The sequence below is a fragment of the Betta splendens genome, chromosome 15 (assembly GCF_900634795.4).
Source record: "Betta splendens chromosome 15, fBetSpl5.4, whole genome shotgun sequence".
Taxonomy (NCBI): domain Eukaryota; kingdom Metazoa; phylum Chordata; class Actinopteri; order Anabantiformes; family Osphronemidae; genus Betta; species Betta splendens.
In genome coordinates, this window is record NC_040895.2 from 5,866,501 (window position 1) to 5,894,281 (window position 27,781).

Sequence of the window (27,781 nt, forward strand, 5' to 3'; positions counted from 1 at the left end):
TGACGGAGGTCAGTAATGTGTTGGGGCAGCACCAGCCATGGGCTCTTTGTTGTCCAGCAGACCCCTGCCTTTCTTCCTCCGGCCCTCCCCTGCCCTGGGACCGCTGGACTGAGCTCTGTCAATAGAAGGTCATGGAGATAAGGTGGAACATTGTTCTGCCGTGCAGATAGTGAATTGCTGCAATTACGGCGACGTCAATGGAAAGCGCTTTAAATATCTGCCGTTGACTGATGAGCCCGGGTGAGGACACAGCCCGTTCTACTGCATTGTAAAGAGTAAATGAATATGTGCATGTATCAATAAAAAAATATTATCATGACGCAATATCGAACAAAGTAAGATTTTATTGGTCCAAAATGACGTTTTGGATAAAATTATGTCTTTTTCAATTACAGGCCCATAATAACAGTGTTCAAGATGTAACATCCATTAATCTCTTAATTATTCTTATTCTTATTCTTATTCTTATTCTTATTCTTATTCTTATTCTTATTCTTATTCTTATTCTTATTCTTATTCTTATTCTTATTCTTATTCTTATTCTTATTCTTATCTATGCAGTCATTTAACATTACATGCAGTATGCACTCAATGCCTTCAATGCTTTTAAGAGTTATAGGTCAGACACTTTGAAGACAGCTACTGTAACATTATTTAATATTGTCATACGTGCAGCTCCGGTACTAATATCACACATTGTATCAATGAATAACAGGTTCATAATTAATTAATCATGTTAATTAAGCAGTAGCTGCCACAGTGATCGTATCCCTGTGACCCGAGAAGACTCACTATCAACACTACTGAAGTGAATCTGGGCGCGTCAGTCAAATGGGGCACAGCTTCAGATGATGATGATGCATTCACTGCCTACTGTACATGCCTGCTAGCGTAGCCGCACCGCCGGCTCGCACCGACGGTAATTGTTTCTCGCCTTGTCCCTGCTCTCTGTCTCTTGCTTTTAAACCCTAACCTGGGATCTGAGGCCAGGAGGCACCTGAGGTGCTCTAGCCGGGTGAAAATTGCATTTACAATGACACAGAAAGGCAGGTCCCTCCCTGGAGTGGAACTAAAGCCTGCTGCCACCAGCCGCTGTCAGCCATTCGTTCTTATACAACGCTCCCTGGAGGCTGCCGCTTTGCAGCTTCTTCCAGAGCAGCTTGTTTAAGACAGGCCGCGGTCTCGCTGAGCAGTTTCTACTGTCTGCTCGTGCCCAGGTTATTTACAGTGTGTGTATGCGATTAACCTGATGCAGCATGTGCAGCATCAGCACACTTTGCTCCCTTTGTCTTTGAAAATGATTGTCTGTCATGCTTCATTCAGACTTTACTGCACGTGAGCCGTAGGCTTCCTTTAGTTGTGCAACTAGATTTGTTTGTGTGGCGTCGACACCGAACTCCATTCGGACAACAATGAATTTCAAACACGCTCGCTACTATGGATTTGACATTTACAAAGCTTTAATGTGCAGAATAGTGGACTGAAGTGTCATTCTTCTGGGTCCACGGAGTAACATCAAGCACACGTAATAAAACAGCAGTAATAGATGAAAACAACAGTATAAACAGCTGAGAATAATGAATCTTACTGTGCAATATTAAAGCGTATTTCTTTAGAATGTCAGTGTTGACATATTAAAAATCTGGGGAATAGGGAATAAAGTAAAAGTAAGAAGGTCAATGCTGCAGGTGATTGTGCCAAATCTATGAAAGTTATTTATGACAAAAATTTAAATTAATATCTGAGCAACCAAAAACCTACAGTCAATAAACTTGTTTTATTAGTTCCAGAGCCTTTTAGAATCTTAAGGGATAGTTGTCCATTGCGTTAAACGGACAGAGGGGTCAAGGTACAAAAAAAGACGTTGGGGCACCACCCTGTTCCACCACCTTGACGGAAACACCGACCTCCCACAGTCTCGCACCCACCGACATTAAGTGAGCCATTAGCTCCCACCGCCGCGTCCGTGCAGCTCAGAGACTGTGACATAGCGGCTGCTCGGGGCCCTGTGGCGGCCTCCTTAGTCTGATGGAGGCGAAGGTGGCCGGCGGCACTAACTCCAGGTCAAAGGGTGACAACCAGATAGCGCCTCCTGGGGCAGAGAGGGCAGTGGGCCTGTTGTTATAGACCACCACCCATCACTCTCCACTGCCTCCACTTCAGTCTGACACTGGAGAGGAGAGCCAAGGTGGAGTATGTCTGATACCCCTTGATGGAAGGCCATGCTGTACGTCCATTTTATTTCCCTATTAGTCCTGTTGAGTTGAAGGACCTCTCGCCCCAATGAAATATATCTTCTGGCTAATACTAAAACGGACATTTCTCCTCAAACGAAGGAGAGAATAAATTTGACATTTTGACTTTAATTACTTATTGACTTGCAGGCACATACTTCAAAACTTGCCACTAGATGTGCAATATTAATATTTATAAGCGTAGAATAGAAACTATTAGCAGACTTTGAATACAAAAATGATTTAGTAACAATTTATCAAACATATCTGCCCTTTTGCTACTGTTTTCCTTTGACCGTCGCCTGATGTAAACACACCATACAGTCAGAGGTAGATGGAAATCAACTGGCACATTTACTGCTGTGACCATTTTTTTTTTACGTGTCGCTAATCACTCAGTAAACAGTGGGGTCTCTGTGCTTAGTGGATATTTTACACAATGGCTTCTGCTCCTCTGAGAAACGGGACCTACGGTTCCTATATCCTGCAGAACTAAACGACCTGGAATAATCTCCAACCTGGACAAATCCCAAAAATCAAATCCCAATCGAAGCCCAAACAATCGTGTGCGATCTCTTTGTGGAGCCGTTTTATCCACCCGAACGCTGGGATCACCAATCAACATACTGCATGTGAAAGGGGCTGATGAACACGGGCCAGGCCGCTGCTACTCTCACACCGTTACCTTCGGTGCAGTGCGCTGGCTAACACTGTAAGTGTCTGCTGGGCAACGCGCTGGCTCGCAGCTAATCGCTGTTCGAGACAGAATCTTCAAAGTGTGCCCTCTTGTCTGAACCTAATCTGGGCCAAGCGAGGGCTCTGTAGATGGATGAGCATGGGCTGCGATTAGATTGGCTCGACTAAGCTCGACTCCATCCAAATGAGCTGCTCCCTATTTCAGCAATCCTCTGCGATGGATGCATTAAACCCTGGGAAACTATAAGTGTGATAGTTACGATTTTTATCACTTAACCTTGATCCTGGGTTGTTGTAGTTTTTGTCTTTAAGGTTAAATGCAGAACAATGTGTCAGATTAGCTGTGAAGTGGCTGATTTTAAAATGTAGCGACGCGGGCAGACACCAGGAGAGGCAGCTAGCTAAACGCTCAGACCAGCGGACCAATTAGCTGATCATCTTGGCTTTACATGCGATGACGCACACGGGCTGTGTATTGTGAAATGACCAATCAATCTGCCATTTAATGGACTGTTGACGGAAAGCAGAGCTGTGGAGACTGAAAAGGAGATAGAAGATATCCCCCGAGAAGGTTTTCAGTGCGGGGCCCACGATTGATCAGTCGCTCTAATCAGGAATAAACATCACCATCATCGGTGCCGGGATGGTTCGGATGCTGACTGTCTGAGGCATCGTCGCACTCCATTTCACAATTCTCTCTCTCCCTCTCTCTCTCCCTCTCCCTCTCTCTTTCTCTCTCTCTTTCTCTCTCTCTTTCTCGCTTTCCTCGTTTCCTGTTAGCCGTGCACCGTCTGATAAAATCATAAATTACCAGGAAATGCATTCACTGTACAGTGGGGGGACTTAGTGATTTCTTCTTATATTCTATCTGTGAGTTATTGAGACTTAACTGGGAATGTCCAGATATTTAAAAGCTCTTTTGTAGCATTTTTCTGCAGCTGTGCTAAATGGACGCTGGCCTGACACCAGCGCGTTGCCCTGCCGAACAGATTAAATGGCTGACGAATCAAGAGCAGATCTCTGGGGGATTTTAGCCGCTCAAACGAACGCATCAGATCATCATCTTCATTTCATCTTATTAAGAGAAACGCTGTTCCCATCGTGACCATTAGGATCACAGCACTGGCCAAATTGCTGCCCACATGATTGAGGAACACAAGCCGCCTTCCCTTCCTTCCACTATATGTCAACTGGCTCGGGTCCAGCTGTAGCCGGAGGAGAGGAGGGGGCTGATTGTGGACGGGACCTTCATTGATCAAAACATGGAGAGAGATGGAGGAGGCGGGGGAGGGGAGCGAGCTGAACAGCCACGCCGAGCTGACTATGGTAATGCTTCAACGGATCGATTACAGGGATGTGGGATTGAGGCACGAAAGCCTTGCTATAAATCCTCTATCCTGCCCTTGTTGGCTGTGTAGTGTCTTGGATTCGTCAGCATGACCAAGACTGGGAAACTTGTTCAGAACAGCAGAACAGCACATGTAGACAAAATGGATGTTTCATATTTTTTTCTGAATATTCAGTGCTAGGGGGGCTACAGTGTTTCTGCACAAACTAAAGTTTGTACCAGAGTTTCCTGCAGGACTGTTGTCATATCCGGTTGCCAGGCAACCAGTGATGACTTCCCTTCATTTTTAAGTTGAATGTCTACTTTTGATTTCCAAAAAGACATTTTAGTCTAATTTAAGTTTCATTAATGATCTCAGTCTTGTTTTTTATTGTAGCCTGTTCAGCCTTTAATATTCTCTCATGAAATGGAATGACTAAACCTTATTAGTTCAAGATTAACAGAACTGAATGGATTTCACATATTTACATCACTATAAATGAACCGTCTTTTATTAACCATTGTCTGTACAGACGATTGAATCAACAGAATGTTCACATAATGGGATTTGAGAACAACTTCACATTTTATACAAGATACATAAAAAATGTGTCTCAGTCTATTTGATATTTCAATTGACCTGATCTGAAATGTAAGCCATTCGAACAGATTCAAACTAGACAAAACCACCCGAACTGGAAGCAGCACAACGCGGCTCAAGTCTTGGCTGTGGAATTCCCAGTCTTATCCAGAGTTCTTGGGCACGATGGGAAAAATAGAAGCAGGACCGCATGGAATGCTGGAAACAGTCTTCAGACCAGGAAAGTCTTCCAAAGTCACTTTAGTGATGAAGGCCAGATAATAATGCATTTTAGTCGTGTGTGCAGAAAAACAAGAGCTTACATGTCCGTTACCCTCCTCTGTCTGTTGTCAGTGCGCCGTGAAGAATCATCCATGCGTCCAGCCTTCAAAAGCTGCACACGAGCCCATCAGACGCACGAAAACAAACCATATGCAACAGGAGAGTAATAAACAGCCCGCTGGCCTGGGAATGAGTTTATGACTCGCCAGTGGGTTCATCATCATCATCCCGATGAGATAAAGAGGACCACCAAAGCCATTACAGTTTCATTTGGCACAGCCGACGGATTAGCAGGAAGGGATTTATATGTTAAAAGGAGGCCATAAATATACGGCACATGCCTTGTGACTTTTCTCTGCCTTAATTTCCCTGGCATTTTCCAAAATGAGAGAAGACAGCATTTACTATTAGACCACATGTCCACGCCATGCTACAGTGATGGCAGCTTCAAACCGTGTGAGCGACAGATCTTTTTGTATTCGTGCTTAACAACATAACAAATGAGAAGCACCTTACGTAAAATCATCCCAACACCCGATTGTAGACGTGTGATGGCTCAGCAGCTAGTGTTGTGTTCATTTGTGTGTGTGTGTGTGTGTGTGCGATACGTTTTCTGACTCCCCGCCTCAGGGTTCAGCTGGATGCAATCAGCTTGTTGAATCACCCGCCATAGTGATGAGACTGTCCACACACAGACAGCTGTTTCACTGTTTTATTTTGTTTTTTTTTTGTTTTTTTGTGGGGTGAAGATGATTCATCTCCGAAGGTTTGTTCTGTCTCCCAGGCGTTATTTGCCTCCGCCATGCAGACAGTGACGAACCCACAACCCCTCCGGCGTCTCATTCCTTCACTCACACAGGAGCAGGGACAGTGCAGATGTGCCGCCGCCTGTGATGAATGATCATTAACGAGCACCTCTGGTTCGCCTCATCGCGCTCAGGCAACAATTAAATATTTACACTTTCTGCATGAGGCCATTTAAATCATATTCCTTTTTTGCAACTGCTCGACGTACGTTGCACAGGGACTTCATGTGGCGGCCTTCGCGGCGTAGCGTGTTGTGCTGTGGTTTTGCTGATGAATGACACAGTGCGCTCCCCATAGTCATGAATATTCATGTGGACTCATGTTCATGTAAAGGCACTTATCACATAAAGCGCAAGCTACAGTAGCTCCTGCTCTGCCAATAAGGAGGGAAGTCTCGAAGCCACAAAGATTCATACGCGGGTTACCATGGAGACGCTAGGACAGCGCCATTATGCCTTCTTGCCACTGAAGCATGAATGGGTGAATGCACCATACTGTATCTCCGTAAATGCACGATACACATACTGTAGCTGCATCTGTATTTGATGTATTCCTTATTAGAAACAAAACTCTATATGCAACATAACCGGCCTGTAGAGACTCTTCAGACCCAGGCGTTCTTTAACAAGAACATCCTCCGCATGGAGCTGCAGACGTTAAAGGACCTGAGCCTCCCCAGTAGGTACATCCTGCCCTGAGCCTTCTTGTTTACAGCTGAGGAGTTCTTCTTCCAGTCCAGTTTATTGTCCAAATACACTCCCAGGTATTTGTATTCGGTCACGACCTCCACCTCTTCATTTTTAATAGTGAGAGGGGTGACAGGAGAAAGTTCATTGCCAGCTCATTAGTTTTACTGATGTTCAGTTGGTGAGGTAGTCCATGATGTCCTTCAGTTTCTCTTCCAGGAGCACAGGCTGAATCCTGTTAACTGCACTGGAGAAACCAAAGAACACGATCTGTGATGATTTGTGCCGTGTAGTTTCAGGCTTGACGTCCAGTCCAGAAGGAACATGACCCATATGTGTATGATGAATCTCACCCAGCCACAGGTAGAAGATTCATTGTCTTGGACCTGTCGCAAACTCTTTTCCTGTGATTCCTGTCGCGACAATTCAGTCTTCTTCACAAACAGGCTATTTATGACTTGTTCAGCAGTATTCAGAGTGGGAGTGTTGGTGAATAAACATTTAATGAATAGTTTAGAGAGTGAGTGAATACATGAATAGATAAAAGGCTCTGGGTTTGTCGCCGGTTCCCTCTGTTTTCTGAAGAGAGAGCTGCTTACTTCACTTTGCAGGTCACGAGTGTGAATGTTATTTACTTAAGGAGGCTCGTCTCAACATGATCGCTAAGTGTCTCTAGACACAAAAAGAACGATGACATTTTTTCACAACGTATCATGAGACAGCAGCTAAAAGACTTTTTAGGGAATTTCATTTATATGTTGTTCCAGATTTAAAGGCATTGTTTATGTTGAAAGACTTTTCACAGCCAAAGAAACTGACTGTGTCCTTGTTCAAGACGCCGTTTATTACCCCCAAATATCTATAAAGACTGATTTATATTGAACACTTACTGAATTGCAGCACAACACATACTCATTAAAACATATTCTTTCACCTGCTTCCAGATGGTTTTGTTCTTTTGAGAAACCAAGGCTGCTTCAGAGGTTCCATGACCCTGAAACCTGTGCACCGTGATCTGAGTGTAGCTTATCCCATGTTGCAGCAGTGGCTTATTACCAAATACAAGTACAAGTTCTACCTCACAACAGACAACACAAACTGATGCATTTCACTGACTGAACTCAGTGAAATGCTTTGTTTTATGATCAACGTCCTCCTACAGGTACTGAGTCCCAGTGTTTAGTGTCTAGACTTGCTATAATTATGCTTAGGTTTTAGTTAATAATATTTAATATTCAATTTCAACAAAATCACACATACATGCATTATTGCATCGCTGCATCTTCTGTCACACGTTCAACAAAAGTCAGGCAAAGTCCATACTTATATAAAACCATCTTTATGCACATTTTACCTAATGAACGTCTCTATAAACACAAAAACACTTTTGGAATTATTAGAGCTATTATTAATGTGAACCCATTTGTGTGGAGTCAAATCCAAACCCTCTTGTCTTACCACAGCCTGGTCGTGTCTTTATCGACTGCCGACAGACGTCCAACCGTTTTAATACTGTAGATTTTATTCTATTATGATTATTATTATTATTATTATTATTATTATTATTATTATTATTATTATTATTATTATTATTATTATTATTATTATTATTATTATTATTATATAACAATAATAATAATAATACTGTTTTTTTCCGTGCTTCAACTTCCAACTATTTCCATGGTTTTATGCCAGCAGTCAGAGGTGAGTCAGAATCTGAAAGTGAAAGTTTTATTCGGGTGTATTGAACCTTAAGGACAAGTATGACTCAGGAATGCTTCTTTTCGAAGCAAACCATTATCATTTTTGAAAATAGAGGTTTCCTAGACAAGATTCCATGTTGACATTAAGTAGCGCAAAGCAAGAGAATGTGACTTTCCCTCCTAGGATCTGCCTCAACGACTTCCTGCTGTAAATCCTCCTCCAGCTCATGTGTTAGTTATGCGTTTACACAAAACGATTGAATTCCTAATCCACAACGCCTCTTTAACTGAACAACGTTGTCCATCTGTCGCAGCCTCTCCAGTGTTTTTGTTAAGACTAAACCCTGTGATGTGACAGTTTGACGGAGGACTGGCTGACAGCAGACGCTCTGTCTCTCCAAAGAGCCCGACTTCCTGCCTCAAATCTGCTCAAACGGTCCCGTCTGGAGGACACAGACCCCCGTTGGCATGGCAACCGTGTGGGGCCGCCTCTAATTTCTCTTGATAAGCAATGCTAATGACACTACAACATAATGATGCTTGAGGAGCGCGCCTTTCAAGTCCCGGACGTGGCACTCGCTCCTAGAATCCTGTTTCCCTTGATGTTTTCATTCACGTCAGGCACTGATTCAAACGTCACACATTGAGCTTAACGCTCTTCTTCTTCCCCGACTCCAGACGTGACCTCTTGAGGCCCCGCCAGGTCGACCTATTCGTCACGGTCCACGCGTCTTTGACCGCGTCCGTGCTGAACGCGACTGCCAGTGATCACAAAGAAATTATGCAAATCTCCCATCGTGCTCGTCAGCGGTTCCTTTCTGCCGGGGCTGAGCTCAGCAAGCTGCTGAAATCACTGAGTTCATAGGTAATTTTCAAGTAGCTGCCAGTGCAAATAAATAAATGTTATCTCCCCCACAGATATATCTACAAAGGCACAGAGATTTATTTTCTAATTTTAGCCTATTCTAGTAGTTTCCACCTCTTTGTCTAAACACATTTGACATTAATCCCTCTGTGAAGTCTGGGAGCCATGCTGAAGCGTGATGTTTACGTTGTGATTCGGCAGCCACCCTGGGTCCACCACTTTGCTCTCGGGTTTGGCACCGCAGGCTGTTCTTGTTGTGCTGTGTGCATCAAGGAGCCAGGTGGAGCGACGTGGATGAGGAGGGGCGGCCTGAAAATATGACGCGTGACCTCTGAACCCCGCCCTCTGTGTGGACAGGAACAAGTGGAGCAGACAAGGGGAGGACGATCTGCAGGCGGGAGAGAGAGAGAGAGAGGGAGCGATGGAGAGGAGCGCGTGATTGCGGTTACCAAGGCGACGGCATGCTGCTCCATTAGGAAGGGAGGGGCTTAAGGAAAGGTCAGGTGGCTGAGGTGCAACCAGCTAAATCAACTCTGAAGTGTGAGGTCCCCGGTGGGGTTGGGGTTGAGGAAATGTAGCTGTTTAGGCTGCTCAGGAGGAACATAGATTGTCGCTTTGAACGGGACCTTGCGCTCTCCGAGGCTTATAGCGCACCCTCTGGGCCGTAAATCCCTTTGATACGCCACATAAAAGAGGATAAAAGATGTAGAAAGCGATGAGGAGGCAAGTCTATGAGATAAGGTTTCTTTTCTGTTGAGTTGTACGCTCTGAAAACATTTCCCTCGGGGACGGAGGTCACCTGGAATCAGTGTCTTCCGCGCAAGAGGAGCGTCCGCCTGCAGCCTGTCGGGCCCCTCGCTCGTCCTCCTCCCGGGCCCCTCGGACGCCGCGCAATCAGACTTCAATGATTCCACGGTTCAGAGAGAGGAAATGATGCAATGTGAATTTCCAAGGCGAGAGTCCTCTGTCTTACACCCCCCCCCCCCCCCCCCACCTCCCCCCTTACGCGTACACGCCGCAGGATGAAAATCAATAGCTTTTCAGGAGCGAGTCGATTGCAGAAAGTAATGGCCGACGAACCAAACGCGGTGAAATCGGGCGCCCGCTTCTCGCTGCGCGGCGGCGTCGAGGGGGGGTCGTGATGAAGCGCGTGACGCTCCTCTGTGCCGCAGCGGCGGACGCGCAAAGGGCAGCGGGAGCGAAACAAGCCAGGCTGACACATCTGGGGGCAGCGTCGCTCGTTCACCGACACAACACGCGTTGGACGAGGCTGAGTTTGATGGTCGTCCTGCCGGACGCTGAATGTCTGACTAAGCAGCTCCCCACTCTCCCAGACGCTGTGGGCGCCCGCTTTCATCATGGGCACCGAGCGCCTCTCGCCTTTAGCCTTAAAGTGCTGCTCTTCTCACAGTGGAGGGTGACGCAGCTGGAATAAAAAAAAAAAAAGACGAGCACCGACGTGACAGTGAATGTGTTGATTATTTCTTGCCATTAGAATCGTTCTGTGTTGGTGGGGGGCTTTGACTAGAGAAACAAACACAGTGTTATGATAAAAGTCACTGACCAGAACGTGTTTGTTTTCTTTTTTTCAAACCCTACTTCTCCCCTGCTTTTGCTGTATGCATGAAATATTAACCACATAAGAGCCTCCCTGCCACTGTATCAGCTGATGGGATGCATGGACATTGAGGACACGGGCACAGGATGCTCCCTCGCACGCTGACGCTACGGCTCCGTAAGCGTATTTATGATTAAACTTGATCTTTGGCAGGGCCCGGCGCAGCCAATCCCCAGTCCACACGCCCTTGAGCCACGCTTCCGCCCACCGGGGGCGTCGGTTCACTAAACCCACAGGCTGTGCCAAAGTTCCTGCAGCTGTTGTGTGACTCAGAATGGGATTAGAGGAGGTTTCTAACTGTTTTACCTGCTTAATATTTAAGGCATTTGCTACAGGTCAGGACAGATCAGATGGGAATCGAGGTTTCGGGGGCTGCTCGTTGTTTTACTTAAAGATGCAGCACAAAAGAAAAAAAAAGCCAGTTCCTAGGATCAGTTTGAAGTTGCTTTGCCTCAAAGATGGCGAGTTCCTTCACCTTGACATCCCCAAGCTCCAGCACACGTATTCCTCCCGCACGCCCGCGTTTTTTGTTTTTTTTTCCCTAAACCTTCAAAGGGATATTTTCCGTGTTTACAGTCGGTAAAAAGAAGATAAAGCCAGATTGGTTGTCTCTTTAAATCAAGCTGCAGTGTTGATGTGCCCTCGAGCTGAAATGGTAAGAACCATTTCCACCTCTGCGGCAGGGAGCCTGACCAAGTAGGCGCACTAGAGCGCTTCAAACGTGATTCTCGTTCCCCCGGTCACCTGTGCGCTCTGCTCGCCTCGCCTCCACTCATGGAGGGGAAAGACATTTGCCAGGCTTCTCCAACGGGAGCTCGTTTCCCCCCCGCGCATTTCGGATAAATAGTTTAATTTTTATTCCCCTCTCTCCGTCTGTCTGTCTCCCTCTCTCTCCCTCTCTTTTGTTCCATCCGCAGAACTCAGTGGCAGTCGCCTCAATCCATTTACCGCTGGCTGGAACGCCTATCTCCTCCTCTGCGTTGCAATCTGTTGATAACTCCACTTGCAGGCTGCAGTTCATTGTGTTTCGCAATGGGAAACTCTTTCCGTGCACGGGGAATTCGTCCAACCTTGCCGATGACGGGAAGCGGAGGAGCGTTTCGACACCAGTTGCTTTCACCAAATTAGGTAAGAGGAAATCCATTTTATCACCGTGCCCGTGATGTCAACGCCGCGCTGTAGCAGACATGGATAACATGCTTAGACGCGCGCGCGCGCAAGCGAGCGGGCGCGCAGTGAATCAGTTCTGCGCAACATGTTGGCACACAGCTTTCGCAGTGTTTTGCGCACAATAAATCGCATTCCCTTTACTTTTACTCCACATCCGTCTAAAGTGAACGGCATCAACGCGCGCACGTCGGCGTCACGCGGGACAGTCGCGCGCTCAGTCCGTCTGCGAGAGGCTGCGTGGGGTTCGTGTGTCAGATTAAAGTTTACCCGCAACACTTCACGCAGCAGCGTGTCGGCTGCAGCAGCAGTCTGACACTCGAGCTAATGCCCGCACGATGCGCGCGCGCGAGGGCGTCTTGTGTCTGTGCTTGTGCGCACCCGTGTCCGCGCTTCTTTTGCCACACACTTTCCACATGCTCCCCCTAATTGAACGTGTTGCCTTCCTCGCAGATGGGTGCAGTCTCGGGAGCACCGTGCGCTCCGTTACCATTGCTCTCCGGCACTTCGCACTGGGTGTAGACCCCACCGCAGCCTATTGGGATTTTGACCTGCTGGATGGACACGGTGGCTGGAGGGCAGAGGGCTGCCACATAACAGGCTCCGGGGGCAACACGACCACTATTCATTGCACCCATCATAATAACTTTGCTGTGCTAATGGTGAGTAGTCTACTGTGTGGTACCAGTGTCATTCATTTTAGCACCTCCATGCCCCCCACCAAAGGTGTTCTCCACTGCATAGGGCCTGTTGTGGATCTAATGCATCATTTTTCAGCATGGAATAGATGGAGTCACGTGTTGTAAGAAACACTTCATGCAGGGACCTTTAAACGCTTCCTCTATTGTTGCTCTTCGGCAGCGGGGGAAGGATTTGTCAAAATGCGCTGCGGGGATTTATTGGCTTTGGAGTATGCGCTGCACTAAATTCCCCATGTATCCTGGAAATAAGAAGTTGCGTGTGTTGTATAGTCGGCCACCTTTTTTTTTTAATTTTTTTTTTTTTACAAAAAGCAGCACAGCAGCTGAAATAGAAGCGATGCTGTGGAGAAGGAGCGCCTTGACGGGAGCTATTCGCCTCCGAGCGCAAGTGGTGTGCTAATTGGCTGCAACCATCGCCGAGCAAAAATGTTGGACTGTAAAGCGTAGCATCGTGCCTCCGTGTCACTCAACTTGGTCTCGACGTCGCCGAGATGCCTCCCGCTGACGATGGTCTCCTGTTCAAATTGGTTTCATGAGGATAATACCAAAAGCGCAATGGCATCGCATCGCCCAGTCGCTCCGTAGAGCCGCTGCGCCTGGTCCGCTTTTTTTGGACGAAAAGAAATCCTCCGGATGTTTACCGAAGAGTGGGATTCGTTATACTGGGAGGTCAGTCCTCAGCGGAGCATGAAAAGTAATGTGCTTGAGATGTCGGTGCTTTTCGAGGTGATTTTTTTATTTTTTTGCTACCTGCATATTTTATGAAGCCGCTGTTCAATCCCGTTGTTGTTCGCGCGTGGAAGCGAGCTGGCTCGAAACAGCCGCATAGGAACGAGAGAGAGCGGGGCAGATAGCGGCATCCAGAAAACGGCGCGGGGCGCTCAGAGGGAGCGGGCGGGCGGGCGGGCGGGCGGGCTGTCTGTGGAGAATACTAAGTTGTTGTCAGATGGTGAGCAGATGTCAGGTTGTCGTCGTGCATGTATTTCTTTCTCCCTATCGCGCACGGGCGCGGAGAGGCGCACCGTCAACGGGCGCCTCGTGGCGGTCAGAACGGAGGCACATAGGCCAATTTTCGTCAAATATCCCGTCAGCACGTGAAGGATTTGAACTTCCAGAGCCGTCGGAGGGGCAGAAGGCGGCTGTGGCGATGGCGGAGAGCCGCGGCGAGAGCGTCCGCGCTGTGGTCTCAGTGCGAGCGTTTGCGCCGGGGATTGCGCGTCTCCTAATGCAGTCACCACACCCGCCTGGTCTCTGCAGTGCCCGGGGAAAGGACCCTCATTCACGGACTCGTGACATCATTCTCTCGTTGACCACGCTGTATTTTCCACGACCTTTCAAAGCTAGGGCGGCTTCTGCAAGTGCTAGACCTGTTGCATAACCTTTTCATGTGTAACATAGAGGAGCAGCCACTGCTGGGTAACTTGGATTCGTTTATGTGTGCACCATGGAGCCTCCGTCGATGACGCTTTTATTTCCAACCCATGCAGTGAAAGCACTTGAATAACACAGACACCCCTGCTCCTTTGTGCCAAACCTACGTCAGTGTAACAAGTTGCAAAGTCTGCAATGGCTTGTGTGTCTCAGCTCCCTGAAAAAAACAGTGACGATGCTTTTTAGGCGTGAAGTAACGCTGTGAGCAGTTACATCACTACGTAGCACAGCTGTCCCCCACCACCCCCCACCCTCAACCTTTAGAGGATACAGCTCGTTGGCTCAGCTGTTTGAGAATCCATCTCATGGTGCATGAGTGATGTTGAGCAGAGGGGCAGAGGGTTAGCCACAAAGCATTACGGCTTTGAGGGATGAATAATGCAGCATATCATTTCAAGGAATATCAGAGGGGAGATCCGGACTCAATCACCTTCACATCTTGAAGGGCTGCAGTGTACATGTTTGTGTGCGCGCGTGTGGTTCATTAGTCTACAAAAAGCATGACGACCAAATACAAGTGTCCCTGGTGACTGAGGTTTGGGATATGAAAAGTATGTTAATGAGAATCTTTGTGGCTTGACTCAGAAGGAATTATATGGTAGAGAACCTCTCTGCGCTGGCTTTGTGACCACTGCCCTGAGACAGGATCTGTGTGGTGAAAATGCAGCAGCAACAGCCTCTTAAGCCTGGTTTAGACGTATCCCACACTCCCCTGCTGTGGACGAGGTGAAGTACAGTAACTGCATCAGTGTTTTTATTTACCCGCTTATAAAGCAGGTCAGCCTCTGACTGGTGAGAGAGAAGGTTTCAGATGTGGGTCAGGTGTTGAAAGACAGTGTGCCTTTACTTTGTATTGTTTTCTTCCCTGCACTGACCTGAACTCCAAGCTGTTACTGTAGAAAGCGGCCCTTCCAGCTTTTCAGCACCAGGGACAGTTCCCGTGTATTCCCCCAGCTCCCTTCTCCGGTCTCGCCTCCTCCTCCTCCTCCTTCTTCTCCTCCCCCTCCCCACTCTCTCTCGCAGGCCTCTGTCTGTGTAAAGCCAGGACTGATTCACTCGTTTACAGCAATGCAGGCTCATCATTTGTCTTTATCACAATAGCAGGCTTTAACCCCTCACCCCACCCCCAAAGACACACACCCCATACTCACCCCTTTAAACTCATCAAAGGCACACCTCACCTCCTCCTTGAGCCCGACATCATTCCTTATGTTCTCATTGGGACTCATTTATTATTTTCCCCCTTATTTAATAATGTATACATTCAAGCAATCATGTAGATGAAGCTGTTGCTACGTTTGATTGCTGCAACGCTCCAGACTGTTTAAAATGCAGGAGCACACATTTTGAATGAGAGACACACAGAGGAGGAGGGGGGAGGGGAGGGGGGGCTGACTTTTGTAAGAATCCAATCATAACAAAGACCTAAGGCCACGGTCCAATAAGGAAAGGGCTTGTTCAGAGATGTATTCCCATACACTGTATAGGTAATGAGAAACGTGTGACGCGACTTGGATTCCTGGAAACAGGAGGCTATGCAGAACCGGTCACCTGTTGCTTAAAGACACAGCATATGTATATGAGTGTAGTAAAGACATGTACTTAGTTCACAGTTGTTTGAAAATATCTCACTAATGAATTAATTCATAAATATTGATGAATAACATTTGATAGATAAATGCAATTACTGTAGCAAAAGGCCACGTTTCACACGAAACACTTTGTTTCATTTCCGCCATCCTAAACAACCTCAATGGGATTCCGTTGTAACCATGGCAACACAGGTCCTCCAACCTTCCTAAATGACGTATTTTATGTCAGCCCATGATCTTGTCAAAAGTTGATCAGTTAGAAACCCGTCCTGTTTATTGGCGTCACCATGACGATGCTGCTGCGGCGCTCTTTGGAGGCTCCGTCGGGTTAATTGCAATCATATTCAGGATATTCTCCTCTAACATGTGTCATTTGGTGTCATTCCGGAGCTCGTACAAACTGATCAAGCGAATTGACCACAGCGAGCGATTCAACAGAAAATAAACAAAGGATTGAAATAAGAAAATAAAAATGTTGTATGACTGTGATTTCAGTAGGAAGCATCTACTGTTTCACAATCACTAAATACAATTCGCTCTTCCTCGCTGCAGCTGCTCCGGCTTGAACTAAACCAACCAGGACAGGATTCCATCTTGAAACATTAGTTCTCATTGGTTAAGTCTCCTACGGGTTTGATAGCAGCGTGGCGTTACTGCTGCCTGACCACAAGCTCTCCCCCCAATACAGAGCAGCAGAATGCCAGCAGAGGAAAGTCACTATGACAACGCCTCTGTCTATTCTTTACCGCACTCAGACGGCATCACAAACATCATGGCAACTGGTTTTTGGCGCTTCCAAATGAAGGAGGGTAGAAAGGGATCAAATTAGAAAACCCTCGTGCTTCAGACTCATCGAAGAGACACCAACTGATTGTGATTATGCTCTGAAACATCCTCTTAAGGGGGTTGTTTATTCAAATTCCCTCCGCATTTGGGGTTTTCTTGTTCGGCAGTCGTGGCGGCGACACACATCCTGTAAGCTGCGCAGGATGCATGTTGCGAAATGAAAATATCCTCCGGGGCAACTTTCAGATCCTCTTTAGCTCAAAAACAGTCTTTGCTTGTTTGTGTCTCTACATTTCGCCGTGGAACATTCTTATACTCGCGTGTCCTCATTAGTCCTTTGTCCACATCTGAGCTCAGGGCAGACACAACGAGACAACAAGCCCCCGCCTCCGAGCTCCTGACGCTGAGCGGGGTTAACTTTCTCCAGTCGCCCCGCACTTTACAACCGCTGACATTTCCATACAAAGCAAGCGCTTCGGCCTGGGTGTGTTTTAGGAGCTGAGGGGATTTACATTGATAATAACGACGACCTGTTTAGATATGCAACCGTAATTCACAGCTCTGCGTTGGCATTTTCTGTTGATGGGGGGGGGGGGGGGGGGGGGGGGGGGGGCTGAAGGCAGTGCCTGTGCGGTAAATCAGCTGATACAAAAAGGAACCGAAGAGTATTTACCTCTTCACGTTTCGAACGCCTCCGCAGCTCTTGGAGGACCGGGCACTCGACGAACATCGCCGCAGGTTCGCTTATCGAGAACCTGAAATTGTATATGACACGGCGGCGTCTTTAACGAGCGAGAGCTACCTCAGATAAATATCATTTGACAGATTACGGATCCTGTTGCTGGAGTGAAACATAATTGCTGATAGTAAAAAGCAATTTTGCTCAAAGCAACAGTTCAATATTTTGAAAATACCAGTATTTACTTTCTTGCTCAGAGTTAGACAAAGAAATCAATACTATTCTCATGCCAACAGCTGGTTAGCGCTGCAGAGACTGAACCCGTGTGCTAACAACTAGCCTGGGTTTGCTCCTTTTAAAGATTGATTTTCCTACATTCTCAGGAATGGAATTACTTCCCTATATGACACTATCCCAATGCTCCCTGGAGGAGATCTGAATGTTGGTGATGTCACCTGGCGTCGCCTTGATGAGCTTGAAGGTGTTTCCAGACACTTGACACTGCGTCCTACCCCAAAACCGAACAAGAGGAAGCAAGTAGAAAGTGGGTGAAGTTGCCCTTTAAAGCTCTCAGACTCATTTGCCTGGCTAGCAGTAACAGAGAAGAGCAGCATGTTTTGGTTCCACGCCGGGTTCGGTGCCAGTTCTTTGGCATCATCGCAGAGACTCCAGGGTGTCGCTGTTTTCAGCCAAGTGACAATATTCCCCTTTGCCTTTCGCGCCGATTACACTTGTTTATAAGTTGGAGGGTTTCTCTAACATGGACGGAGCCAGACTGGCTGATTCCTCCAGTTTCCCGTCTCTCTTCTTGTTTGGGTCCTCTTGGCGCTAAGCTAAAGATGTCCAGGCTTCGGCTCTGCACCGAACATGACGGTGGGAACCACCAACAGCCAGTGCAACGTTATAGACTCTAAGTAAACATAATAGCTCTAAGCTTTTTCATAATTACCCAGCTTAGGCTAATTCTTAGAGTAAATGCTAATTATCTGCAGCCCACTTAGCATCAGCTACCTTCCACCCCGTGCCTCGCTTGCTCTTATTCCAACCTGGCAGCTGACGATGAGCGTTAGAAGATGAGCGCTAATCCACCTCCATCCGTGAGTAGGCAGCCGCGCAGCTTCCTCACCAGCCGCTGGCTTAGCCCCGCGCTCCCTTGTTGTGCCGTGATGCTTGAACCCGACTGCAGGTTGCTACTTAAATATCAGCGCCTGGGAATTCCTCTGTGAAAGTGTTTGCATGCGCGCACGGCCGCGAAAACCTCACCGCCGCTGCAGAACTGGCAACCCCCACCCCTCCCTCCCCCCCGCATTCTCAGACCCGATTGCTGCTGGCCAACAACCTGACATGTGATGCAGATTGTTTTCTCTCTGACTAATGAGTTCAGGGCTCACAGGCCACCATTTATCCCCAGCATCAACAGTTTCACTTTGGCATTGCTGGAGTTAGCCAATACTTACTGTTGGCCCTCACCCCCGGCCGCTTGTTTAAATGCAGCATGTGTCCCTCGTTTATCACATTACAAATTGCATTGTTCAAGCCTCGTCTTGTTTGTATTACCTATGCAGAAAACTCCGAGAGGGCATCGGTGGCGCTTACTGTGCATGTGTGTGGAGGAGAGTAATGGGCTTTCTGGTGGTCTCTCACTTGTGCTGTTGTTTACATGCAGCCGCTGATTAACTGGCAGACAAACCCGTGCTACTGTTTTTACAAAGGCCCGAACTGCTTGCTTGAAATGTAAAACGGTCCTCGGTGACAAACGGCCTTTTATGGAAGATAATGATGCGGCCGCGGTTTCATCTTATTTCCAAGTTGACAGTTTTGGAACAGATATTTGCAAACGATTAGTGAGAGAGAAATGTTTTTATTTTGTGTGTGTGTGTGTGTGTGTGTGTGTGTGTGTGTGTGTGTGTGTGTGTGTGTGTGTGTGTGTGGGTGGGTGTGTGGGTGTGCGTGAGCCGTGTGGAGTCGCATAAATAAGAATGTGAGTGGCCACAAATCGTTAAAACACAGCAGGTCCTGCATTCCGGGAGCATGTGACACAGGGAATGTGACACACGTGTTTCACGCTTCGCAACATTGTCCCAACAAAAGCGAGAAAACGCCACTCACACCAGAAGTTGGCATCCAGTCTAAAAGTGATGATGTTCCAATGCCCACTCCCCCCTTTTCTCTCACGAGCTGTTCCCTCGTCGACAGCGCGACCCTGTGTGAACCCCAGAGACAGCTTGGGAGAAATGAGGGCATGCTGTGTAAACAGCTTCTCCTTCTTTCTCGCTTCCTCCCATCGCCCGGGTTTGACTTCCTGTCGGCGTCTTCCATTGGAGTTGCTCTGACTGAAACTGGACAACAGACAAACGCGTTATGAGTTAATTCCTCGCTCCATCAGGTCAGTGCGGGGAACAGTCCAGCCCTGCGGCGGCGCGTCCGTCCTCGCGTCGCCTCCGCCTCTGTTGTCTTTCCAAACCTCGGCTCCCCCGATGCTCGTCGCTGCTCCTCCATTTCACCGCCGCTGCCAAGTCCTGATGGGCACAAGCAGCGAGTATCGCAGCAAAACCAGAAAAGACTGCGGGTTAAAGGGGGGAGTCATCCTCATAATAGACCCAACTCTTCCAAGTGATTTGTGGCCTTTTCTGTCAGAACTAATCATCGCCGTGTTTTTGATTTTTTTTGCTTCATGCATCTTCTTTGCATCCGATGATGCCCTGCAGCTCTGTCTCTCTTTTTTTAATCTGCCATATGAGTGTGGAGCCTCTGCCGGTTGCCGGTTGCTGCGCTTGTAATTAAGGGGCAGCCATTGATGCGACGTGGCCTCCTGTGCATCCCCAGGAGGAAGATAAGGACAGCTGGGATTGAAGAAGGAGAGCGATAACGTGACAGACCAGGACGTATATCTTTTGCCCGTGTCCCGTTAAGAGCACTTCACATTTTTACTCCTTACGCCTCTCAGTCTTTTTTTTTTTTTTCTTGTATTATCATAATTTTCATGTTAGTCACCGTTGCCCTGTTGTCTACAGTGAAGCTACCCAGGATTTGCTAGATTAGAACCAACCTTGCAAATTATGCCCAGCGTTCGTTCCTTTTCATATTCAATCACCGGCGACTGGACCACCTGATGATATCTGGGCCGGCCAATTCCACCAGCGCCGCTGCCGAACCGCGCGTCTGTGCGCAGAGCAGCAGCGAGTAGCGCGCATTTATCAGGACAGAGCAGGCTTTAAAGGCGGCAGCTGGGCACATTCGCTTTTCCCTTTGTCTTAAAAAGACCAAGAAACAACATGTTGTTTCGTATTTTAAAGCAACGCCTGTCTAAGCGAAGCCAGATACGCCCATACTCTACTCCTCTGCGCTGTGGAGCCCTATTGTTGTCCAAAAACTATTTAAAACACACTATTTAGCCGCAATGTTGCACCGGTTGACGTGTTCCTTTATCATTATGAACGTGGGCATCGTGTTTAGTTGAGTTTATCCCACACACACACTGTTTTACTGCAGGATTACAGCAGCATTTATCCGTCTTTGTGCAACACAGTGGCCATCTGTTTCTTATTACAATTGCTTTATCTTTGTTATGAAATGGAAATTTGCTATTCATTTATTTCATCCAGTTCATTAGAATCAAAAGCTTGTGTCTCCAACGTCTGGGGGGGATGCTGGGAAAATATTAAGAGATGAGCGGCGCCTGGGTCCTTCTGCACCATGAGTCAGCCCTTCGTCCTGCTCGGGGGATGATTGTTGAAGGGAGCCACAGAAATAATTATAACAGCCGGTGAAAGTCAACTGCAGTGGAAGAATCAGGAACTCAGCACTGACTGAGGTTAGAAATGCACAACAAATGGACGGTAGACCAATGGGATCCTGTGCTTTAGTTTAGTGAGCATGGAGATGATGTAAACATGTGCATAACATCCACGATGTGACCTGAACTCATTTGAGATGGTTTGGCTACCGACTGTGGACTGAAGGGAATCAGCCAAGCTCAGGTGAGGTGTCGAGTGGCGTGGTATCCTCCAGTGATTGCTCTTTGTATCCATCCCGGTTCCAGCTCATATGTGTGCTTTTTCCCCCGCGTGTGTCAGTGTGAATTACACAACCGAGGCTGGGCCTTTGTATCGCCGTGCTCCAACTTCAAAGCTCACCCCCCCCCCAAAAAAAAATCTCCTTTCCGAAATCCCATTTCGCATGGGTGAGCGATGTGCTCTGGTATCAAAGGTGAAAACTAATCTGGGCCCTGAAAATCCCCTCCTCCCTCACTGTCCTGACAAGTTGCCTTCTCCGTATAGACGGCCCTAACGAGATGCAAACATGTAAATTGCCTGCAGCGGAGATGGAGCGCCCACTTAAGTGCAAATGGCACGGATAGCGCAACTGTCAGACAGCAAAATGGAAGCGGGCTGAGATCACGGCCAGGAACCTGTAATCAAAAATGGAGGAAAATTGTTTTGCAGTTGGGGCATTGAGGGTTGGAGAGAGAGAGAGAGAGAGAGAGAGAGAGAGAGAGAGAGAGCGAGCGAGAGACATCAGACATCCAGTGTGTCCCTGAGGGGAAGGGGTGATGATTTACCTATGTGACGTGTCCTGTCCCTGGTTTGTGCGCGTCAGCCTAATGATACCAATCCTCATTAGCTTATCTCTTCTATTGCTGCTTTTGTTGCCGTCCCTGCTACAGGCTGTTCCCTGTCACATGCGGCACATAACATATTCTTCACGCATTCATTCTCTGCACAGTTGACTGCATCCATTCAGCAGCGTCCCTCACCCCTCTCCTCTCTCGGCGCCTCTCGGGGGGCTGAACGCCGCCGCAGTCAGAGAACATGGCAGCAGCGGTCCAGCCCGTTCCGACGCCGCCTGAAATGACGAGACCGCTGGTGGTTCTGAGACGGGCGTTGTGTCTTTTCTGGGAGGCGATGGTGACTCTGCTTACCTGCAAATATGGTCTTTATCGTTCAGAGCTATGGTAACAACATGGTTTCCATGGTGATGGAAGCCGACGTAATAAATGGCCTGTGTGTGTGTGTGTGTGTGTGTGTGTGTGTGTGTGTGTGTGTGTGTGTGTGTGTGTGTGTGTGTGTGTGTGTGTGTGTGACAGAGAACCAGAACTAAAGGGCTATTATAGGTTTGAACTGGAGGCAGAGTGGAATCACATGAACGTGTGTGTGTGAGAGACAGAACGAGAGAGAGCGAGCGAGTTTTAGCACCAAGTAGCCGAATCTAAGCTTGTTTACCCGCTGGGGCCTCGGTGAGCGGCGCATTCTCTCTGAGAGCCTGTTTGCATCGTGTCACTCTCAGAGGCTCCGTTCAAAGCACCTGCTCGCCACTGTGCCGTCCTCGAGCGCTAACAGAGCAGAACCTGTGGAGTGCGGCTCCATTCTAATCCATTGTTACGGGACAAAATGGCATGTTTGTGTACAGCATATCGACCTGGAAGCGAATGAGGTCTGGGCCAGTGTAATGTATGCTCCCGCTCTGTCAGACGGCGGGGGAGGGGGGGGTGCACGCGCCTGCTTCCATGTCAGCGCTCGACGCCGTGACTCCACATCGAGCCCCATCCGATGAGCAGAGCGTAGCATGTAGCGAGCAGAACAGATGACTCACCTCCACCGTCTCGCTTCCACGCACGTGTACAAAGACGACCAGTTCCCGGCGCTTTCAGAACCAAACAAAAGGCCGAGTCCGTTCGAGAGGCTCCAAAGCGATCTTCCCTCAGATTCATTTCCACTGATTCATGTTCACCGGCTGCACAGAGGGGAGGTTTTCTCTCAAGTCTGGACCGCAGGGTTGTGGCTTTAATCCAGTGTTAAGGGTGAAAAATCTCCACATGAGACGACGTCGAACTCTGATGTTTAGTGTCGTTTTGTACTCGGCTCCAGTTTGGGCGAGTGCCTGGATTCAGAAAGCTCTGGGGCCGACAGATGTCTGGGGAAGTCTTTTATCACGCGTTGCCCCTTCTTGTCGTTAACAAACAGGAAGTGTGACGTGGCAGCGTTTTTCATGTTTTGCCCACAGGATCAGCAGGGGGTGCAATAATTATCGTCCATTCTGTAAATAACTGTCCTCCAATTAAATCTTGATAGCTGGAGTCTTTACCTGATCAAAGCTGCTTTTTGTGGTAATAAGTGAGACAATTCAGTGACAGCTCTCGTCCCTGTGATTGCTGCCTGTGTCACCGTGCTTTGTACTTATCATGCAATAAAAACAGCGCAGGGAAAACAAGGGGTTTGATGGATTTCTGACTTAATTTGTGCTTTCTGGTAGCTTTGCTTTACAAGGTAGAACAGGCTGTCAGTTAATCACAGGGTGATGGTTCAATTCCTGTCTCCTTCTGTTTATATGGGAACAGTCTGGTTATATAACCAGTCCAATGCACGTTGCAATGCTTGTTAGTCCTTCTCATCTTACTTTTGAATTGTTGAAGGAGGAACAGTTCATCGTCAGTAGGATTCTTGTAAGTGGAGGTGAGCCGTCCTCCAAAGCTTAGCTTGTTCTCCTGCCCTTGTTCCGTGCTGCAGTGCTTATTCCAGGGACACACTCCAGAACACAACGACACGTGAAATCAGTCTTGCGGAATGTGAAGTGTGCGCACAAAGCATGTTTTGGGCCCGCGAGTCAGCGTGTGGGTGAAATTATGAGAGGCTTAATCGGCAGAGAAAGAAAAGTGCATCTAGCACTTTGTGTTCACGTTCGGCAGATGCTTTTATGCAAAGTAACTTACAATTTGGAGACGCACACACGCACGCACGCACACACACAAGCATACTGGACTGGAGGGGGGGAATCAAACACGTATCCTCTTGAGCTTGCACTCTCTGATTCCTCAGCGTCAGGAGCAGCACAATGTGAGAATGACATATGGCATCAGGCTGTTTGTTGTGGCTTAGAGACAAAATATGTCAATGGATTTGATTAAGCAAATCAAATAAAAACACTAAAAATGTTTTTTTTCTGTCCTCTGTGTTGTTGCCCTCCTCCAATCCTCCTCCATCAACCTGTTTAATGGATGTGAGGATTTGACTTTAATGCATGAGAAAGGTTGGAAGTGTTGCAGTGAAACTGACCTGAATGCTGCATTGGAGCTAGTTATCAAGGCCCAGTCGCCCTGTGGTGACGTGTGGCTGCTCCTCGGCCTTTGATTTGAACTATGTGAATGTAAAGGGAGGCATCATCAGCAGATCATTGCTGCATAAATATCAGCTAAAGAAAGTACGGTGTCTCTGCCCAATATTAAACACAATCTTCTTTCTTTCACATTTGTCTGTATTGATTTCCTCTGCTCACAGCAGGCAGGAGTTTCCGTGTCTTTGTTCCAGTTGTCGCAGGGTAGTTTGCCTACAGTGGAACATTAGCTTTTACTCTGTTTGCAAGGTTGAGCATTTATTGGATAGTCACGCTTTATGTATCTCCGCAGAACAGTGATTACAAAACCCCTGTATAAGAGCTTGAATAGCCCAGAGCTGAATAAAACGCTTCTAATCGGAGGCTGTAAAGAACGCGATGCTAATGGAACAATGGCCCCTTGATGTCTGAGGAGATAAATAAAGTGCGACTGATATGTGTGAGCTTCAAATGACAGCGGACGCGCAGAGCGGCGGCGGCGCCGTCGATGCTCAACGAGGAACCTCGTCAGCCCATAATGCCTGTTGATTTGATGGATGTGTGCTTGATTCCCGCATGATTTGATTACTTACTTCACGTTGTGCCTCGTTTGCCTCCGCTGTTGAACACGAGGCGCTGATTGCGAGCATGACCGCATTTCAAACGCCGGAGCGTGGAGCCGGTCCGTCGGGTCCGGAGGTTCTACCCGTCCCGCCGCTGACCCGCCTCTGGTTCTGTTACCGATGGCTTCGGTCGCAGTGGCTCTGATTTGCACACTCGCTCTGGCTCAGTGTGCCGGATGGGAGCCCCCAGGCTGTTCACTAGAGGATTTTAATTTTGTTTTTCTTTCACTCCCGCTCTCTCTCTCTCTCTCTCTCTCTCTCTCCCACAATGTTTGCGCATCCTTCCGTGCACCGGTGTTGATTGCAGGAGTGCACCACGCACGGCTTATAGATTTCTGGGCATTAAATAAAAACAAAGTGCATTAAAGTTGTTTAAACATAGGGCGCACTCGTTCGGAAGTTGATCATCACAACTGCTCTCAGGCTACAGCCAGATACTGAGCCTGCAGGTCCTCTCAGCTCAGCCGTGTGTTTGTCCCAGTTTATTTTGCAGGCCTGATAACCTTGCACCCACTGTGCCTGTGCGTTGAGATTATGGATCAAGTTTAATTGACTCTGGTAATCTGATTTTGGCACGGGGAGGGAGGATCCTGGATTAAAGTTGTAACTACAACACCAGCAGCGGATCAGGGAGCCGCTCCGCTGCCGAGGTTACAGGACAATGGAGCCGTGTTTACACACGACGCGCCGGCGCTAATCCAGAGGCGGCTGAGATGCCCTTGATGCTAATATTGTTGCCCGGTTGTAATAAATTGCACTGTCAGAAGGTCGGTCACATTGGCCCCCGCTGCACAGCAATAAAGCAGCTGCGGCGCTGTGATGTAATACTACAGCAACGATGATAATAAGTGGAGAGAAGAAAGCACATTTGAAGCCGCGCTATTGACGTCTGCGAGGAAATGGAAGACGGGGAGGAGTAGCTTGAAGCACAATGGCCGATCGTACAGAAGGAGAGCTGATCGATAGGTACAAGGTAGAAAAAGCTCAACATGGAATCATTTAGTCCACTAATGTACGTTTTTGCTTCTGCTTCCACGAGGCCTTGACGAACTCTTGGCATCTTCTTACATTAGACACTCAACAATGGAAGGTCAAAGCGGCTGTACTGTACGACGGACTGATCAGGGTGGCTTTAAATTGAAATTGCGTTATTGCTGGTGCTTTGTGCGTTTCTTCCAAATCTGCACTCCATTTGGCTCAATGTGAGCGTGAAGTGGTACACTGCGACCACTGAACGGCAAAAACAAATCACCACAGAAGCAAACAAACCTGCTCCCGTGAACGCGCTGAACGATGTAAAAACCATCACACCTTTAGTTTTAAACTGCTGAACAATTCACGTGTGCCCTGATAGTTTTATTCTCTCAGTAACGTGCGAGAATAAAAATGAAGAAAAAAAAACAAACGCTTGGCTGTAAATTCATCTCGCTGCCTTTTCTCCTGAATGTGCGGCTGCCGTTTGCCCACATCACCCGAGGAGCATAAACACTGTTTCTAGGAGCCATATGAACAATTTGTTCATGGCACCCTGTAGCCCGGCTCGCCATTTTTCTAAAGGGTCGATCCGTCTGCTGAACGGCAGAAACTCCCTCCGTGCCGCTTCCTTTTTTTTTTAACCTTCTGTTAGAAGCTTCTGCTCAACCTTTATTTGTTCCGGGGAAGCTTTCTGCTGAGCAGGCATGCTCCATTCTAGTGTTGACCTTCTTCACTTTTATCATATCCTGCTGTACGACGCTGCTCCTGAAAACAAGGGTCGGTTCTGTGTTGGCCGTGAAGCAGCTGCAGCACAGAGGACGCCTGTGTAGCGCTTCTAACAGGAGGGTTGCTGCTCATTAACCTGCCTGCTTCTTCTCAAACATCACGCCGCTGCTAATCGACAAGCCTTATTAACATGTCTTTGTCTCGGTGTGTCCGAGCATTGATCAGCAAGATCAGGCTGAATCAACCTAAGTGGAATCGAACCCGGGCCACGGTGCTAACAACTATGGCACCCAGCCGACCCAAAATGAGGATTTACAAAAGAAAAAGATTAATGAAACATGAGAAAAATTGATTATTTTCATTGCTTCACTAAATGTTTACTCCACTGTAAGTGTATACGTAGCTAAAGTATTATGAAATATCATTGATTATAGGAAATTCCTTGTGCTCTTTACAGTAAAATAACGACAGCAGTGATTGACCCGTTCCTCAAAGGGTCAACATCTCAGCCAGCATTAATACCAGGCTTCAGCAGGGACCTGGGTGTGAGTGGGTTAAACCAGAACCCGCATCGTTTAGCTTCCTGATCGACAGCTCAGCTGGGTTGGGGGACGTTGGGGGATGGTGGGCTGCATGTGGAGGTATCAATGCGAATAAGGGGTGATTATTAGGTGTGGTGTTGATGGACAGACGTGGAGGAGCTGAAGGATTGGCCGCTGAAGAGCGTGTTAAGACAGAATCACATGGTTTTGTGAGCAAACACTTGTATTCGGTGTGTATTTGGTTCTTGGGGTTAAAGGTCGTTGGCTTTATTTGCTGGGGACAGACATGCTTGAGACACTGGAAGGCAGATCTGACATTCTCCGTCAGAATTATAAGCCCAGTGATGATGATTATGTGCCCCACGAGAGCGTTTGACTTCCCCCCTGCCATCAGTCACTGTGCGACACTTTGTGTCAATACGTCAGAGCATGATTGAGATTGGACCCGTGCAGTTACTGATTCCCTCTGAAATGTTTTCCCTTTGACCTTTAATTAAGTGGATCTTTGTGTGGGATTATTTCTTCAGGATCTAAACTGCTATGAAGTGCTATTATATAAATCAGCTTACTGACTTAAAAGCTTCATTTCAGCAGGATTTCTTGCTGATGCTTCGGGCCAGGATTTTTTTTTAACAACATCAATTCATTGAGCTGTAATTAACACTAGTTTTC

General features: G+C 47.6%; 1 protein-coding gene and 1 long non-coding RNA gene across 3 annotated transcripts in view; one reads left to right on the forward strand and one right to left on the reverse strand.

The window, feature by feature from the left end:
- The window catches only part of LOC114870630 (adhesion G protein-coupled receptor A3), a 102,733-nt gene that overhangs the window by 57,157 nt on the left and 17,795 nt on the right, over positions 1-27,781 (forward strand). The window contains exons 13-14 of one of the 2 annotated variants that reach the window (XM_029175546.3): positions 11,716-11,926; positions 12,419-12,627. The exons of the other annotated variant lie outside the window; for it this stretch is intronic. Of the exons in view, the coding sequence (XP_029031379.1) occupies positions 11,716-11,926; positions 12,419-12,627 (420 nt within the window). The remainder of the gene's footprint in view (positions 1-11,715; positions 11,927-12,418; positions 12,628-27,781) is intronic. 2 annotated transcript variants of the gene reach the window in all.
- LOC114870631 (uncharacterized) lies at positions 20,618-22,085 on the reverse strand. Its single transcript, XR_003788393.2, has 3 exons — positions 21,911-22,085; positions 21,716-21,828; positions 20,618-21,565 (listed from the first exon to the last, which is right to left on the reverse strand). It is a non-coding gene; the product is annotated as an uncharacterized LOC114870631 (long non-coding RNA).